This window comes from Pseudorca crassidens, chromosome 5 (assembly GCF_039906515.1).
Source record: "Pseudorca crassidens isolate mPseCra1 chromosome 5, mPseCra1.hap1, whole genome shotgun sequence".
NCBI classification, from domain to species: Eukaryota; Metazoa; Chordata; class Mammalia; order Artiodactyla; family Delphinidae; genus Pseudorca; species Pseudorca crassidens.
In genome coordinates this window covers 90,617,644-90,636,367 of record NC_090300.1, presented here as the reverse complement: position 1 = coordinate 90,636,367, position 18,724 = coordinate 90,617,644, and the positions used below count along the sequence as shown (strand labels likewise).

Genomic DNA, 18,724 nt, shown 5'->3' with positions numbered 1-18,724 from the left:
GTCTAGTCCCACTCTCTCATTTGGAGATAAGAAGCTGAGTCCCAGAGGTAAAGTGACTCATCTCAGGTCAGGGCAAGGACCAGTAGTTTTCCCAAGTCCAGTGGCCCTTTTAAAACACCCATCGAATTCCGTTACAACTTGCCCTTTGCGCTTCATCACCTTCTGTGTAAGTGCCTGACAATTAGCTTTTCTGAGAGTAATGTAAAGGCTTAACATTAATCTTTTGATTGTTAAGGCATCCATGTCAAAGAATGCATCTCAAATAAACATGTTGCCAGCTACACAACTACCTAAAGATCCAGCAACCCCCATGAAGTTCCCCTATTGGAAAGCCCTGGGTGACCTACATAACTGACCCCTTGAGTGATCCTACTTCTTCCTTCATGTGCCTAAATTCCCACTCTTAGGTTTAAATTCACCAATAAAAAGTAAACCCGTGAAACCCTAGGCACCTCACCCTCAACCCCAATACAGGCAGAGCCCCAGGTCTCTGCTCTCTACCTGCAGCCTTGCCGTGTGTATCCTCCAGGACCTGTGAATAATAAATCTTGTTTTTTACAGAGTTTTGTGATGGTTGATGAAATAAAATTCATATTTTATGGCAAGGTGAAAAAAACGTAAAATTCTTCTTTGCCTGTTTCGGCCTCCTCCCTCCCCTTTAGTGTGTATTATGCATTTGTACTAACCAGACCTCCTTAGGAGATAACCTTCCTTCCTAACCTCATAAGGGGCCACTATGACCCATGACCCACTACTCATTTTGTACATGTTGATCTGTAAACTGTCAAATGATGCATAACTATTTGTCTCAAAAAAAAGTATGTAACCGAGCTTTGACCTCTAATTGGTAGAACAAACCTCAGAGCTTTCTCAAAGACTGTCTCCCAGATTATAATCCTCAGGTTGGCTTGAATAAAAATTTCCATTTCTTTCTTAGATCTGCTATTGATTAATTTTTCATCAACATGGTTGTTGCTGAAGTGCACTTTGCGATCATAATAAGAACCACAAAGGCCAGTCCAGCCACAACATTGGTTCCTATGGGGAAATGTCTGTAATACAGGCCCAGGTGAGTGCCCCCGGGCATTCCTGGCTGATAGCATCACTATCGACAGGTTGAGACCATCAGGAAGCACCACTCTGACCTTGATTCTTGAGTTCTTAATAACTAACAACGTGTACACAATGAAGGGGAAAGTCTGGCATTAGGGGCTTTGCACCAACTCTGAGAGGACTGAAGAGAAGTAGTTAGCATTTTAACTGAGCTTCACTTGGAGTTAAGAGTACTCACCAACCACACCCTTTGTCCACACACACCAAACCATCAAGTACAGAGCAACCATGGAGCAGAAAGGATTCCTCAGTAGGGAAAGGGGAATTTGTGGTGGCACAGAAATGGACAGAGGTTCTTTTCAAGAGGCTTCTCCTTTTCTGGAATCTCCCTACAGTGCTGAGCACTGAGATCATCAATCAGGGTCAGCTGAGGCCACCATTCACCCTGGTCCTGAGCTATTTTTATCCTCAAGGCTCTAGGAGTTGAGAAGATGTGAGCTTCATTATTAACTATAATCCAGAAAATGAGACCAGTGGGCTCCACCGACTCTGCTGCGTCTGGGCCACCAGCCCCTGTAGCAGGCAGGAGAAGGATCTCTCTGCTGAATTAATATTCACCTTAGAGGGCTTCCCTAGTGGCACAGTGGTTGAGAGTCTGCCTGCCGATGCAGGGGACACGGGTTCGTGCCCCGCTCTGGGAAGATCCCACATGCCGCGGAGCGGCTGGGCCCATAAGCCATGGCCACTGAGCCTGCGCATCCGGAGCCAGTGCTCCGCGACGGGAGAGGCCACAACAGTGAGAGGCCCACGTAATGCAAAAACAAAAACAAAACAAACAAACAAAAAAATATTCACCTTAGAGCCCTGGGATTTCTCTAGTAGAAACCAATTCTTGGAAATTCATGGAAGGGAATTATGATAACCAGCAACTTTGGTGAGGCTGTGTCCTTTACAGAGTTTTCCAGATTTTCCTAACTCAACTGGGTGCTTTTCTTTCTAAATACCATAAACTTTCTCAGAGACTATATTTTATTTATTTCTTACCTTTTGTTGTTGCTGTTTTGGGAAGGAAATGCTTTTATAGGAAAAAAACAATACTCAGATTTCAAACAACCTGATCTATACCCCTGGAAGACAGAGATTCAGGTTACCTAGTTCTCCAGTCCTCCCATTTGGTGAGAATTACTCTGTATTTTTCCAGATTATAGAATTTACCAAAAACATCTTCCTCTGAATGTGTCCTTTTGCTGAGCTATGGCTTATACTACAGTCCCCCAAGTGATTATACACGACTTCTGCCTCCACTCATTAGAGGAAGGAGTCTTCAAATGCATTTGCTAATGATCATTTCAGTGTCCCTGAAACCAGAAGAATTCTTGAAAAAGTAATCTCAGGTTATGAAAAAGTGTTGTCTTTCTTTGGGTGTAGGAACTAAAACCTTATTCATATTATTCTATAAGTAAATTTTCTATCATCCCTACCTAGTTTCCTTGGGAGATGAAACTCCCTCATTATTATATTTCCTGAAATTGAGACAATTTGTGGCCCTTAGAAATTGTCCCTATGTACTTTCAGAAACAATCATAAAGAAAACCATTCTTATTGGCAATTTTAAGCTGTGCTTCACCTTGGCAAAAATGTAAGAGCAATGCACATCAACCTGGTTCTTGCACCTTCACCCTTCAGGAAGCTGGTACAGATTGTTCTAGAAGGAGAGAGGAGGAAAGCTCTCCACCATGGGAGAGGGGTAGGGTGGGAGCATAGTTTATATAATAAGAAAACTGTGTTCTGAAGTCACTTGTACTTTCTGGACCTCAGTTACCTGTAAAACAGGTAAGAATGAATGGTCTTCATAGAGAAAAAGGGACAAAACAAGTGATTCCTCAGGTTCATTGAGGTACAGATTCCACTTTTACTATAATTATAACAAAGTTCAGATGATGTAAAGACAAACTCGTACAAATAGGCATAGATAAGTTAAACGCTAGTAGTATTTACATGTGGCTTGAATGCAGTTATTAATATCTAGGCTCACTAGAGTTAATAATCAATTTCAAGACTATTTGGAGAATTAGTTGTTAATAACAGTGACGAAAAATAAGCATCCCCATTACTGATAGAGGCTGGCACTGTCCGGATGCTAAACGCTGGGGAATCTGATCACCTTAGGGCAGGCTCATACATGTTAGTTAATATTACTTGGTCTTTGCTGAAAAACAAAGAAAAGTAGGAAAGAAGGAAGGAAGGGAAAGAGGGAGGGAGGAAGGGAGAATATTTAGTTTATATGCCATATGTAAAAAATAAATGCTCTGTTTCAAAGACAAGGATTATATTCTGCAATCCAGTTACAATTTTATCCACTGTTAATTTAGTAACATTTTCCTTTGAAAACAAAAAGAACCCCTAAAAATAATCTCCTTTGTAATTTTATTTTACAAGGTGCCAGTATGATAATGGGCCCATTAGGGAGTCAAATGTGAAGAGTCAAGGTTTCCCATGCTGGAAATTCCATGGTACCTGATAGAACTCTGAAAGTAGCACCTCTAGATGCAGAGCCAGATTCTGGTGGTGATTTAGAAGTTCCTTTTCCCTGAAAAGACACTAAAAGTTAACAGAAACAGGGCAGGAAGTGGCTATGATAACAAAGCTGAGTTTGGTACTTGCCCTGGCTTTGGTAGCCAATATCACCGGACTCCTGTAGTATCAAACTTCAGGAAAGAAATTCACAGTACAGAGCAGAGCTGTCTTAATCATTTTTAGCCTAACATTTCAAAAAGGGTTAAGAAGCTATCTGCTCTGTCTGTTCCATCTGCTCAGATGTTCATCTGAAAATATCTGTGCTGTGATCTTTAATTTTCTTTAACAATCATGGTTTTCACTTACCAATTAATACTAAAAATACTAAAAAGAGAGGTATAAATACTTACGCTATAGAATACTGTATTCCCATTCACATCCACCATATTAAGAAAAGGAAAATATCCATTTTCAATAACATTATTCAGCACCAGATCCTCTCCAGTTAGAAAAACAATTCTTTTAAACATCTTTATGATTTAAGGCTTCAGTAACAACTCAAGAGTAGGCAAAAGTTTGCTATTTATTTAATCTTGGAAGAACACTGAAAGAAAAAGGCAGGGAATGTAGGCAGTGTGGAAGAACTCTCCTTTACATAGCTGGCCACATGTGGCTTCAACAGCTGCAGGGGAAACTGGCTGGGGCTAAGGTTACATATTTCTGTTCAGTAAGGGTATCCATGGTGGTAACTCTCATGATGACGGTAGTCATCCTGGTAACCATCCTGGTATCCTTGATGGTAACTATGGTAACCATAGCCTGCATACTCATCTTCTGGGCAGCGCATCCCCAGTGACTGCTGAATAGCCATTTCCTGTCTCCGGAGTTGCATCGAATCAATTAAATCGTACACAATCACCATGGACCACATTGGGGAAGGATACCAGGATTTCACATTTCCATCTTTTCCAACTAGAAGCATGGAGAAGTACTCTGGGCTCACTTGAAAATAGTTACGTATGTCTTTCACCAAATGGGCTGGTACGTCTTCTCGCTCCACAACAGAGCTCCCTGGAATAGGATTAGAAAAGTTGTTAGAGGATTGAAGAGGCAGCACTCAGGAAAGCATCAAAGTGAGAAGAAACCACTGTGAGAATAGAGAGAGGACCCAGGAGTCTCTTCTCTTCAGCTCAAAAATCCAATTTAAAAAGTTTGCTTGTTTTTTCTATTAGCAAAGAAATGTCCCTGCTGTTCTACAACATTATTAGTGTATCCAACTTTGGGGCACATAATGTCTCCTTATAGGAATGTTACAAAGTATAAAACCAGTCCCTTCGTTTAATCCTGGCAAGATCAACTGCTATAAAATTTGTCCCTAACAAAGATTATATTGTTTATATTTCTAAGTTTACTTCCAATTAGTTTAGTTTCTTCTTAGCGGTTACAGTTTTACTTTTGATGCTGTTGTCTTTATAACAAAACTTTTATTTCATTGTCAAAGGTGAAAAATACCAATTATCTAAGAGCTGGGAATATATTTAAACTATTATCATTAGTGAAAAGAAGAAAGCGAAGGGAGAAGGGCACTGAGACTTTCTGCGTATCTGCTCTGTCCAGCACTGTGCTAGGGATTCAGCCACATTATCTCAGGTAAAGTGCTTGATCTTGGATGGAAGGACTGGGTTTACTTTCTGAAACTTTTAGTCACTGTCATTTTCTTTCAGCTTCTCTGAGCCTTTTAGTATATGTCCTCATCTGTTGCAAGGGAATCAGTGAGATATGACCTTTGTGCCTCGTAAAACTATTTCGAGAATTAAATGAGATAACATAGATGAAAATGCTTTGTAAGCCAATAAAGCCCCATGCAGACAAAAAAGAATTACTTATTTCAGTTAAGAAAATGGATATTTTTGCTGTCACTTATGATTTTTTTAGTAAAAACAATATTAGTGCTTGTGCTCTCCTTCCCCTTCTTCTACATGCATCCTGTGTATACACCCACACACACACACACACACACAGGCAAACATGAAGAGGAAGGATTTTGTGACCTTTCTTCACCTGAGGGGTACACCCACTGCTTACATATAAATTAACATAATTTAACTGAACTTATCAGTAGTTTATACTGTTTTAAAGTAATACTTTACCATTAATCGGGAACAGTTCTAAAACTCCCCCTACTTCCTCTCCAACACCTAAAAGCTTCAGAACAGTTATGTGGCGCAGACCTAAGAGAAAAAAGAAAGCCGTAGAATCTGTAAGTTTTCTTTCACCTCCAAACACTGGACGTCTGAGAATTAAAAATCTCTAAGTTTAAAAAGAATATAAAACATAACCTGATTAGGTAAAATAATTCATTTTTTTAAAGTTTTTTCATTAAAAATATATATTTAAATACTTATAACATCTTGAAAAAAGACTAATTGCAGATTTTGGGATTAACAACAGGGTCAGATGTGGTCTGGTTTGGTTTTGTTTTTGCAGATTGAAATAGAAGAATTTGCTTTTAAACTGTGATTCTCACTCTACTAAATGACAAAACAAAAATGAAGCCATCGGAACTTTAAAATATCTAAGATGATCTAAGCTGATTAGTGTTCTCGAAAAAAGTCATGCCTAAACAGCTTGCATGGATAATTTAATTTTCTCTCAAAGAAAAGACTACAGACCCTAGCCGTTGTGATTGTTTAAGAAATCATTCTGGCTTCCTCAAAGAAAAGTTTGTCAGTTTAAAGGGCAGGTTCTTAGCACTTTTTTAGAAGACTCAAAGGGGTAGCACAGCAGGCAGAGCTTGCTTCCCAGCCTCAGCTAAAGTTTCAGGAAAGGAAAGGAGGTCATGCCTTGGTAGCTTGTTGGAATTCTTTTGAAGATGAAGCGCATATGAAAAGATTCAGGAGAAAGAACACCGGAGGACAAGGAGGCTCTAGATTCATCCTATTCAGAGTTCGTGGTTTTAGACAAAATCCGAGCCTAGTCATGGTAGCAACTTGGAACGAAATATGAATGTTGACGGTGTTGACTGTCCAGGGGAGAAAACTGAAAGCCACCATGGAGGGCTTTTTTAAGGAAGAGTTGAAATCCAGGCAAAATGCTATTACAAAAAAATTTTGTGGCCTTTACTCTTCTCCCAGAGAAGTGAAGCATTTCTATTCTACATGTTGTTGAGTCATATTTTCAAAAGGGAAGATCATGAATTTAATTATTCCTTAAAAACATGACTTGTTCACATTTCCTGTCTACTGCAAAAGTGTTTGACTTGGGCTCTGTGCAGAGATTCAAAATGAAACATCACCTAATAGCTGCTGCAAAGACATCTTTAGAAAATTAGCAAACCATGATTTTATTTATATTCTTATTGTGGAGGGTCATTAACTGCTCTAAAAACTTCTGTCTTACCCAGCACTGTTGGTGGCTATACATAATTTAAATTTTGCCTGAGAATACTGGCACAATCAAATCTTCTTTACATATATTGATACAAGTTCTTAAAGCATTAACCTTGTTAATAGGAGTATAAATAAAAATTCACAAATTTTCTAATTGTTTTTACTGTTATGAGCTCATTTTCTGCCTTCTTTTGAGTTATTATTTCACATCTTAAAATTGAAATGTATTTATAATGTTCAGGTACTGGGTCATAGCAAGGGCCCAGGCTCTGGTAATGTTTTACAAGACTTATGCCACCACACCACCTTTTATAAATCAAACACAGTTTTATAACTAATAAATGATTCTTCTTCCTAATAGAAGTATCAAAAGAATAAAGATTCATCTATGTTCCAATTACGAATTTTTTAATCTGTGGCCCCCTAGCTACTCTTCCCCCCTCTAATGACTCTCTCAAAATTCTTCCTCTGCAGAGGTGTATTTTACATGAGACTTCAATTGCGATTTCCACTTTTGAAATTGCCATTATCTCTTTGGTTCAAAACAGAACTTAGTAATAAGTTCTCTGTATTATGCATTTCCTTTCCTTTCTATATGTCCATATTCAAAATGATACTAGCTCTTTCTGACCACTAGGATAATAATGTTTGGTAAAGAAAGCATACATTAGTTTTCAAAACACTGAGCAATTTACTGCAAATAATGATAGTAATAATAAACTGCATTTCTCTTTGACCTGCTTGTCTTAAAGCATAAGGTTCTGTTTAACAGATCTTGCTGTCTTCCTGGTGCCCAGTTATAGATCAAAATCCTTTCTAAGGGAATGGCAATATAGTACAGTGTGCTTCAATTCATTCATTAATTCCCAAAGCCATTCCTGTTTTACAAAAGATATTTAATCTGTGGAGAAGTACACAATGTTGGTACCTAATTATTACGTAAGAAAATGATAATACCTGAGTTTTATGATCTTGAGACAAGTTTTTAAAAAGTAAACAAGAAGACAACATAATAGAGATCACTTAAAGAAAAGCAGTAGGTATTTTCAAACACTTTAATGAAGAACCTGAGAGGGCAGAATATTGAGAAAAAAGAAAAAAGAAAAATAGACCCCAGTTAACTAAGATTTCAGTCTGAAAGCAACTTTATCCTCAGTATAACTGAGTAAGTGTCTAGGAATCTACAGTTTGGACTGGGGAATATTTGGATGACCTAATGTTCCATTTTAGAACAGACCAGGAAGAGAGTGGTATGGGAAAGCAGTGATGCTTTAAGACAAGCAGGTCAGTGAGGCTTCCCACTCACCAAAATTGCATGCCTGACCACTGAGGGCAGAGAGCTGCTGTGAATAGGCCCAGTCTTCATCATTAGGTGCTGAGATCACTAGCAACCGCCTCCTCCATCGGAACCTGGAAAAGAAGCAGAAGGCCATAACTGCTGCTTCAAACAATAGAGGCCAGTGTGAAAACGCAGAGGAACTTTGGCTGTCTTTTTTTTCCTGTGCCCAGAATAAAAAACAGTGACCCTTACAAATATTTCATAGCTCCTCAAAGCCTAATATTAAACGGTATTACCACATTTCTTGCACGTTTTCTTTTGTAACTTCACAGTCTGCCATACTGTGACATTTGCGTGATGTGTCAGGCATGAATCTGGTCATCAGGCATGAGTCTGGTCCCCATGCCTGATGAGGTCACTTAGGGAGAGACAAAGCTCTCAGATATAATGAAAACTAGCTGATATTGTATGTTAACTTGTAGCAACAGAAATAAGGGAATCAGAAAATAACTGAAGAAAACTCAGGTTCTGGGGCTTCCCTGGTGGCGCAGTGGTTGAGAGTCCGCCTGCCGATGCAGGAGACACGGGTTTGTGCCCCGGTCCGGGAAGATCCCACATGCCGCGGAGCGGCTGGGCCTGTGAGCCATGGCCGCTGGGCCTGCGTGTCCGGAGCCTGTGTGAGGCCACAACAGTGAGAGGCCCACATACCGCAAAAAAAAAAAAAAAAAAAAAAAGAAAAGAAAAGAAAACTCAGGTTCTGGTAGAGTTCCCTAGGGTTTTTGGGTGGGGCAGGGATCAGTGAATATATGGACAGGAAATAGTATGGAGAAAAAGAACTGCATTTTAAGTAGATGACAGTGACAGGAAGAAGGAAAATAGGAAAGTGTCTTAAGGGGTCAAGGAGGGTTCCTGGAAAAACAAAGTCCTGTGTACCTTCCTCAATAGCCAGGGGCTCTTCCAGGGGCAAATGCTAGTTCTAAAATGTACCCTATCATCATAGTAAGAACCACCACTTACAGAGTACCCCTATGAAGCAGAATGGGGCTAAACCTAGAGCCATAGGATTTTAGATTATATGATAAACTTGTTTCTGCTCTTACAGCTCCAACACGGCAGGGCAGTGGAAAGAGCTTTTGTCTTACAGCCAGGAAGCTTGGTCCACATTTTGTCACTGCGACTTTTTGGGTTCCTTGAGCACGTCACTCTGTTCATCTAAGTCATAGTTTTTCCTTAGCTCTAGAATCAAAAAGAGCATCCACCTCAAAGAGGTGTTATAAGAATTAAACTCTAAAACCCATCAATGGAAGTTACGCACGTGATGGCATGGCTATAGATCATGTCTTATTCTGCAGGCTTCTTGATTTAGAACTTTGTCCTACTGATGGATAATGTCCATTTCCCCATTAACAGATCTTGGACATTATCTATCATGATGTCATACAACAACCCATTTAATCCTTATGTTTGTGTATCATTTTATAGCTCACTTTCACCTACACAATATGTGATCCTCACTAGAGTTCAGTGAGGGCGTGACTTGTTTTCCCCATTTCACAGATAACAAAATGAGGCTTAGAGAAGTGAGGTAACTTGCCTAACTAGTAAATCTAAGAGGTGGTACCGAAATACAGATTTCTCTGACTCCTGGTGCAGTGCTTTCCCTAGTCTACCCCCTCAGAGGTGCTGATGCTTGGCTGGCGCGTCAGGGTCCCAAAGAGGATAGGAAGGAGAGAGGGTGTGCATCCAACGGGCCGCTGCGTGCATTTGTCTCAAATTCCACCTTCACTGGAGAAGGGTTTTTTGCTTTCTGCCCTCAGTGCTGGTGACTGCGGGGTGTCAGTGCACTCATGGAGCCGGAAGCCAGTTGATTTTATTCATGGCTTCTCTCCCTGTGCCCCTTCAAGCCTCACAGTGAACAGGAGAGTTTTCAGTCCCAAAGAAAATGGCCTCTTAGGGGAATAGTGGTTTGGATGAATGAGAGAAAATGATAGTCTGATGAAATACAACCTCTGAATGGGTGCCTGTAGCAAGGCTCGCCAAGAATTGCTTGCTGTGACATTACATTAGCTTCCTCTGCTTGTTTTTCTTCAAAGGGAAAGAAAAACTAAAATCTCCACTGAGGATAGGAAGATGAATGTACTTGCATAAAGGATGGGAGAGGAGAGTCTGAGACTGTCTGAGGTTTCCTGGGAAACGGAACAGTGACTGCTCTCGGATCACGAAAAGGGTCTCCTGTATCTTCCCTGCTTCCTTAGGAGGCATGCCAGACCAGCACCGGCACCCCAGCCAGCACCCAAAGCAGGCCAGCCTTCCTGGCCTCACACAGAGCTTCAGAGTATCCTGGAGGGAGCTATTTTGGGTGAGGTCTATTTTGGCTTGTTTACCTGTGTGCACCACTGAATGCTGTCAGACTGGAGAAGGATGGGATCTGAGACTCCCTGTCCCAGACACAATCAAGAGAAGGTCATTTCCCCTAAGTGATGATTCTTTATCCCACAGACATTTACATTAAGATACAAGGCCCCAGCTCCCAACACTGAAGGACAAATGTTAATGGAACTAACTTCTGTGGGAAGTAACAAGAGATGTGAATGTGGCCCAGATCCTTATTTTGGACAAACTGTTTTTCCGTCACTTTACTTTGTCAGTAAATGGAAAGTCTACAAGCTATGCATGTGTTTGCTTCTTTTAACTGGCATTTCCAAATTAGTGTGCATTTGCCCACTCTTTAGGGCTTCTGTCTCAGAGAAAGGTAATTATAGCCTGAATCATATGAGTGTCACTAAAAACTAGACTGGCTTCAGAGTCTGGTCAGCTGAAACCAGGCTGTATAGGCCCACCAACAACTCAGCAAATATGAAGGAAAATTCCCATTTGGATACTCCTTTATTTATAGAACAGTTAGGTAGAAAAAACATTTTTTTTTTCAGTTCTTTTTGCCTGGGTTTCAGTTCTGAAGGTGTTTATTATATCTCCTCTTAGCTCTCCTTTGATGACAAAGTTCTCTAACTAGGACCTGAATAAATGGCCCTAATACTACTAATAACCACCATTTATTGATTACTTGCTTTGTGCTAGGTTCTAGCTCATTACCTTTAGTATCAAATTTACCTTTCACAACGATCTTAAGAATAGCTAAATTTATTATGCCCATTTTGCAAATGAAAAAACTAAAGCCCAAAGAGATTAAGCAATTAGCCCAAGGTCACACAGCTAATAAGTGGAGAAACCAGGAATCAACTTCAGGGCTGTCTTACTCATGCCTTTAAGTAACACACTATTCTACTTTAATTTTTAAGATCAGTGATAATTGTCAGCACGATGATTCCATGACCACAGGTCATAGATAGCCATAGGACATCTAACTTATAATCATATGCCATTCTGAATATCCATAAAAGATGTATGTTCCTGAAATAGTAGTGAATATAAGAGCTCACAAGTCTCTAACATTAGAAGGAAAATACATTTACATTATGTAGGGCCCTGTCCAGTTCAAAAGACTTTAGATGCAAAATATGTACAATGTCTTAAGAATCAAAAAAATACAAATTCAAGCCAGTGATCAACTTGAATGAGCATTGCAAGCTTTGTGAGTGAACAAAAGTGAGATAATGTCAGTTTTCCCTTTCAAGTTTTGAAACCCATGACACTGTGATTATAAAAAGACCCTCTGCCTGGAAATGGTGAAAATAATCCCTCAGAATGTCTGTAGTTGCAGGTCTCATGGATGGCCTAAATCCTTGGTTATAAGTAATATCAATGAACTAGATGGTTACTGCTTTAGAGATCAGGCTATGTGAGTTTAATGGGTTGGTTCAGTGGGTATGCCTCTTTCAGTCCTAGAAGATTCAGAATTAAGAAGAGGAAGTTTGCAAAGAATCAAAATCGTAGTAATAATATACATTTCTGATTTTCTTTATATAATTTATGTTCTTGTGAAACTTAAGAGAATTTGGCTTAAAATGATAGCCTTGAAACTCCAAACTAGAATGTGTAATTGAGTATTTGGTTTAGATGTATAGTTTTAGGTTGAAATCTTACTAAGCGTATACAGTTATTGGAACATCTGAGAAAACTTTAGATGCACTGTATTTACAAGATTAACTTATTAAACTTATGGCTCATTTAAGTACTCAGAAAGGTTTTGTTTATTTCAAGGAATTGAAAGAAATATATTAAATGTAAAATGGTTGTTTGGCATAATGACATTGTTTAATTACTGAGTTCATAAGTGAGATTAAACATTATTCAAAGCCCCTAAAGAGTGATAGTTAAAATTTGCCAGGTTATAAATAAAATGATAAGATTTAAAAGCCTAACTTAAAAGTTTAAGAGAAAACTAAGGTCTTGAATTTATAACTTGGATATATTTAACACTATTGGTTAAAATCAAAAGTAAACTTCTAAAGAATCTTTTCTGCCTAAAAAAGGAGAGAAAGGTAAAAGAAATAAAAGGAAGGGAAGGAGAGGGAAGGGGAGGGGAAGAAAATACCTCAAGGACAACAGCAAGCTCTTATCCTCAATCTTCTAAATCACTGACATCTAGAAGGATGACCTTGAACTAAAAGTTGATATTTCAGAGCCCCCAGGATTGGACAAGAAGCCATCGGCCCAGTAGAGCCCTAGAGCCGTTTCTCAGCCAGGAGAGTGGCCGGAAGACTGACTGAGCCTTATGTCCTTAGGGAGGCATGCACCTTTCATCTCCACTCCAGGTATTTGCTCTGTACTGAAAATTTGGATGAAGGCAGAATCTTGGGTTCCTTTCAGCTCTGAAATCCTGTGGTTTTAGGAGTATCTTTCTTCACTTCAAACTCTGGGCCTCTGGGTTCACACTAAAATTAATTCACATTATATTTTCAAAACGAGTGTTAGATAAGAGCGTGGACTTTGGGAACCAGATTATCCTGGGGCCACTAAGTTCTAGAACTGACACTAGTTCAGTGATGAAAGTTATTTAATCTTCATTAGCCTGAGTTGTCTTGTCTGCAGCAAGACAGTAGTTACAGTATTTAGATCATGGGATTGTTGTGAAGATTAAACTCAGGAGGGAAGAAGAAGTGCTTGGCACAAAAGGTGATTACAGCAACCCTGGGGTGGAAGTAGGGCTACTTGCTGTCGTTATCCTCATGGGTGAGAGATTTTTAAGATAGGGTTAATTGGAAGCATAGGGGCAACATACCTAGAAAATTGTAAACTGAAAATTTGGATGAATGGCAAGTCCTATGCTCTTTACACATCATGTTGTTATCTCTTAAAAGACCCAAGCTTTCTGAATCTAGAGGAATTCAGATTATCCATTTCCTAATCACAGAATTCTTGATGCTTAGATGAAATTTCTGCATCCTTGCACCTCTTAAGGTCCCAAGGATTTGTAGAATTTTCATCCAACATGAGGGAAGGGATGGAGAAGGGAAGAAGTAGAGTGATTTTTTTTACACTCTTTTTGGTGTATGTACTAGAGTTTCCCTATAATGGTTTTCAATAAACCATACTCCCCAAGGAATCAGGGAGCTGGGTCAAGAGGATTTCTCCTTTTGAGGTCTTAGTGGAGCTTTTGTTCTCTGCAGAGTTGGAAGGAAGCAGAAAATCAAGCAGTGTTCCAAATCCTGTTTGGAACTAGAAAAGGCCCAATAAATATGTAAAATAAAAGTACAGTATACAAAGCCCTCCAAATTGACTGAATGAATAAACTAACCCTCACAGAAGTTCAGAATTCTGTATCTGTGCCCAAAAAAAAAAAAAAAAAAAAAAAAAAAGGCAGAAAAACAAGAAAAGACCTATCCAAAGCCACCCAATTAACACTCAAGCTTGGAGCTGACCCCAGCCAGCCTTGCCACCAGAGCAACTTCCAAAAGGACAAGACTAAGCCTGGTGGCTAGAGTGCCATGAAGAGGACAGACGTCTCACAGGGAAGGTCACTCTGCACACACATGTCTGCTCTGTGTTTCTCTGGGGTTTTCATTAGCTCACTCAGAACACTCTCCCGTCTGTCTCCTCGGGGTCTCCAAAGGTGATGTACCTGGATAGGAAGTTCTCCAGTGACTGCTTCTTGTCTTCTTTGCAAACAATGCCCTCCTTCTTCTGCTTTTCCATGTCTTTGATTCGGGACTGAAAGGTATCAATCACATCGAACACAGACTTCATTGCTATAGGCACCTCATAATATTGCTGTTGAAGGAAAAATAAAAAGTATATAATGTATGAAGGTGTTTCTTCCCTATGTCCAGAGGATAGAGAGCTTGAGAGAATTCAGGGTGGCTCCAGGGAAATCAGAGCCTGGAGGGCTCTTTGATTTATAAATTCTCTCCTGCAGTAGTACCTCTGCTGAGTTTTTGAGGTTTTGAATCCATGAAACAAAAGCCGTTACCTTCCATGAAGGTCTTAACTTCACTCTTTTTATTGGGAAGGGTCCATGCCTTCCTCACCACACATATTCTAGGCTCACTTCCCTACCTCTGGGACTAAGCTGGTTCCTCTTCACTATACAACTGGAGAGAAGGTCAGAAACACTGTACTAAACACAAGAAAACAAATGGAACAACATGTTAGAGTATCTGACCTGAGCAATAAGTGTAATTTTCCACCAGAAGGAGGCCTGCTCTGTGGTCATCAGAAATCTACATAAACTCTTTGTGATTCCCAGAGACTATTTTATTGAGTGAGCATTACTTAAAATTAGGTCATGTTTGCTTACGTATTCTCAGAAAAAAAGTTGGGGCTAACTTTTTTGGGGATAATGAAATTCAGTTTCCTGCATCAAAGCTGTCTGGACTTAGAACAGCAACCTGAGGTGGATTTGAGGGCTGGCTGATCAGCATAAGTGCCCTCAATGGGAATTTAGTAAATCATGGAATGTGAAAGCTGGCCGAGACCTTGGGGATCATCTAGTCCAACCTCTCACATTAACGGTGGCACAACACAAATGTGGAATGAATTATTGAAGGGATCTCTCTCTAGATCCAGAAAACTACTGCAGGTTGAATCAGCTATTCTAATAGTCCAGGCAGCTTTTTTTCAAAAGGATTTTCATGTAAGCATGGGCTCTGGAGTCAACCTGCGTGGGTATGAAGCCCAACACCAACTGGGTGAACTTGGGCAAGTTACCTAACTACTCTGGGTCTCTATTTGTCCTCTGTGAAACAATGATAATACTTGCTATTTATCTTAGAGGTTTGAGACAAGGATTGTAAACATCTGAGGTGAGTGCTTGACATAATGAAAGCACTCAATAAAGTTAGTTATTATCGTTAATATTATTATGACTACATGGCACAGTTTTTCAGGGTTCAGAATCTCTGTCCTTATCATAGGAAGAAAGTAGGTGTAAAACCCTACTGTCTTGCCCATGTTTGATCAGGAGGTAAACTTCCAGGCCCTTTCAAAGTAGACCTATGTTAAATCTGGGTTTTCTGAAAACAGAAGCTAAATACTCTTTACTTTTTATCACCAGGGCCTGGCTGGTGATAAACATCATAGCTATTCAACAATTGTCTGGCGAATGCATGACTTTGATGTTACAGAAGAATTTAGTCTGAGTCAAGTAGCTGGGCCGTAGGTGGTCATCCAATCCAATATTTTCCATAGACCACATTTCTAGACACAAATTCTACAGGACAGTGGGAACTATTTGGACCATTTCAAAACCTTCCCATTTATGAAATAACTTGTGTTTAGTCATATGTCTAATAGACTCATTGACAAAAAATTGAGTTGCTATCTTAAGGAATGTCACTGCATCATCCAAAACAGGAACCCATACCTTGACTCTCAGGTCCACATCGGTGAGCACCATGAAGAAGTCATTGTAGGTCATTCCATACTCCTTCCTTAGCTCGCTGATAAGATGCTGGTCTACCAAGTCCTCATCATCCACAACACGCATAGGTTTCTCATTATCTTAAGGCAAATGAAATGTGAATAAATATGGATGTGACAAAACAGAAATCAGTGGGAAACCAGAGGGTGGAGGCCCTGAGCCTTCATCCCAAGTTAATTAGAACAGTTTTTGTTAGTTGCACACATTTGACTAACATTTTGTTTGAACGAGCGTTTCCAAAGTGAACAAATAAATATAGAAACAAGTGAATAAACTCATTTTGAAAATCACTTTTCCAAAGATGATCAAACCGCCATCTCTGCCCACCCTGGTCACAGTGAATCAGAAGGAGCAACGTGAGAGTGAAGCTGCTGAGTCATCCCTGGAAGAAGACTGCCAACTCACTTTGGGGATGAGTCATCACCCTAGCTCACCAGGGAACCAGACCCAGATTCTTTGGTTAAGTTTTATTTCATTTTAAATTTTATTTTACTTTTAGTTATTTGTTTAAGTCTAAAATCAGTGCCTGTTCCTCCCACTTAGAGAATCACTTTGGGACTCAGTGAACTATGTCATTGCCATAGAGAAAAATAAAAAGCCTATGTTCAAATCTGGTCATTTGGCCCCAAAACAAGTCAAGCTATTCAAAATATAAATTTTGTAAGTGAATACAATTTTAAGTAAAATGTTACTGAATTGATGGAAGTTTTTAGTGTTAGGTATTTTTTCAAATATCAAACCCTGAAAACAAATTATTATAATTCAGAATGGTTCCTAAAGGTGCTACTGGGTTAATGGGAAGTATGAACATGGCAAATTACTATGTCTGGAAAGCATTTTGGAAAAGATAGGATAGCTTTATTTACTTCTTCTCTCCCATACAGGTCACAGTGTTTCCCTCAACCCTATTAAAATTTTTATCTGCAAATAATCCCCTGTATTTTAAAAAAATGTACAAAAGTTAAAGTTAGCAAATATGTGATAACAGATCTATTACAGAAGGGAATCTATCAGTTATTATCAATACTGCTACCCAGTGAATAGTACTACTGTAGAAAAAAACACAATTTTGCAGATACAGAGGTTACACAGCTGAGTACCACAGACTATTACTCTTTTATTGATATAAAGGGGACAATTACAATTTAAGTATTACTTTGGTTTATTTGATTAGGATTGAAAGTATATAAGTTGAAAGTATGTAAACAAAAAGCTTCATTCTCCCAAGCAGATCATAATGAGAGGGGAGAGAATGCTATCATTAATAAAATATAAATTAATTTAAAAGAATTGTTAGGTTCATGGTGTTGGTTTTTGTTTAGTATAGCTCACTGAATAAAAACAGCAACTTGCAGAATAAAGTGCATAGTATGATGTTATTCTTAAAAGGAAATAAAGCAAAAGAAAACATAATACATCTATATGGGAATATGCATAGGAAAAAGTCCAGAAGGACACACAGCTGATAAAAATGGTTGCCTCTGGGGAGTGGGAAGAGGTGAGGTAGAAAATTTCACTGTTTACTCCATGTAAGTCTATATTATTTAAATTTTAACAAGAAGCATATTTTACTTTGTGATTAATAACAACAACAATAATAATAATGAAGGAAATCTTTAAAAAACTGATTTGTAAATGTCCTCAACAACTAATGTTCTGATTCTAAGACCTTACAAACCAGATTTTATCTTGAACCTAGGAATTGCTATTTTTAATCCATAACATACATTCATTTTTGCTTTTGTTCATTGAACAAAATATTTGCTGCCAGTGTCCTAAGCTGATTCTGTGCTGGATGCTGAATTCAGAGATAAGTAACTTGAACAGAGTTCAAGTTCCTAAGTAGAACCACAATTAGAACATTTACATCTACCTAACAGGTAAAGTCACAAAAACCATTGAATGGCTGAGATGAAAGGAAATTGGAGACTGTAGTGGATTTCAAAAATGGTCCCAGGGCTTCCCTGGTGGTGCAGTAGTTGAGAGTCCGCCTGCCGATGCAGGGGACATGGGTTCGTGCCCTGGTCCGGGAAGATCCCACATACCGCGGAGCGGCTGGGCCCATGAGCCGTGGCCGCTGAGCCTGCGCGTCCAGAGCCTGTGCTCCGCAACGGGAGAGGCCACAGCGGTGAGAGGCCCGCGTACCGCAAAAAAAAAAAAAAAAAATGGTCCCAATTCTCCACCCTTCCCTATACTTATACTTTGCCCAGTAGCTGTAGCTGCCTGTTATGGTGGATGGGTTGATTCTGAGCTCATCTATATAACTTGCTTCGGTCAGGGTTAGCCAGTGTTCACATAAGTGATACAAATGGAGGCTAGAAATGGGCCTGCACATTTGGGATTCCTGCTGCTTCTGCCATTACCATGAGACTACGTCCATACTAGCCTTGAAGAGGATAAGTCAAGCCAAGTTACTCTGGTCTCACCCCAGCCAGGGCTATCCCAGATCAACTGACAGCCAGTTGACCCCAGCCAGGATCAGCAGAACCACCTAACCAACAGGCAGCTGACTGCAAACACACGGGCAAGCCAAAGCTGAACCTTTCAGGCTTGCGACTCAATGAACGTTTAATGTCGTATGCCACTGAGGTGTGTGGGTCTTTATTACATAGCCTTATTGTGGCAATAGACAACTGCTACAGACAGTATCTGGCCCAACCCAGTCAC

The 18,724-nt window shown here is 39.6% G+C and overlaps 1 protein-coding gene across 1 annotated transcript in view; it reads right to left on the bottom strand.

The window, feature by feature from the left end:
• Window positions 1-4,135: 4,135 nt before the first annotated feature.
• CCDC80 (coiled-coil domain containing 80) overlaps window positions 4,136-18,724 on the bottom strand; it is a 33,237-nt gene continuing 18,648 nt past the window's right edge. The window contains exons 4-8 of the mRNA XM_067738904.1: window positions 16,001-16,137; window positions 14,261-14,409; window positions 8,266-8,369; window positions 5,721-5,801; window positions 4,136-4,641 (exon numbers count right to left, since the gene is read on the bottom strand). Coding sequence (XP_067595005.1) covers window positions 4,295-4,641; window positions 5,721-5,801; window positions 8,266-8,369; window positions 14,261-14,409; window positions 16,001-16,137 — 818 coding nt within the window. The 3' untranslated portion in view covers window positions 4,136-4,294. The remainder of the gene's footprint in view (window positions 4,642-5,720; window positions 5,802-8,265; window positions 8,370-14,260; window positions 14,410-16,000; window positions 16,138-18,724) is intronic.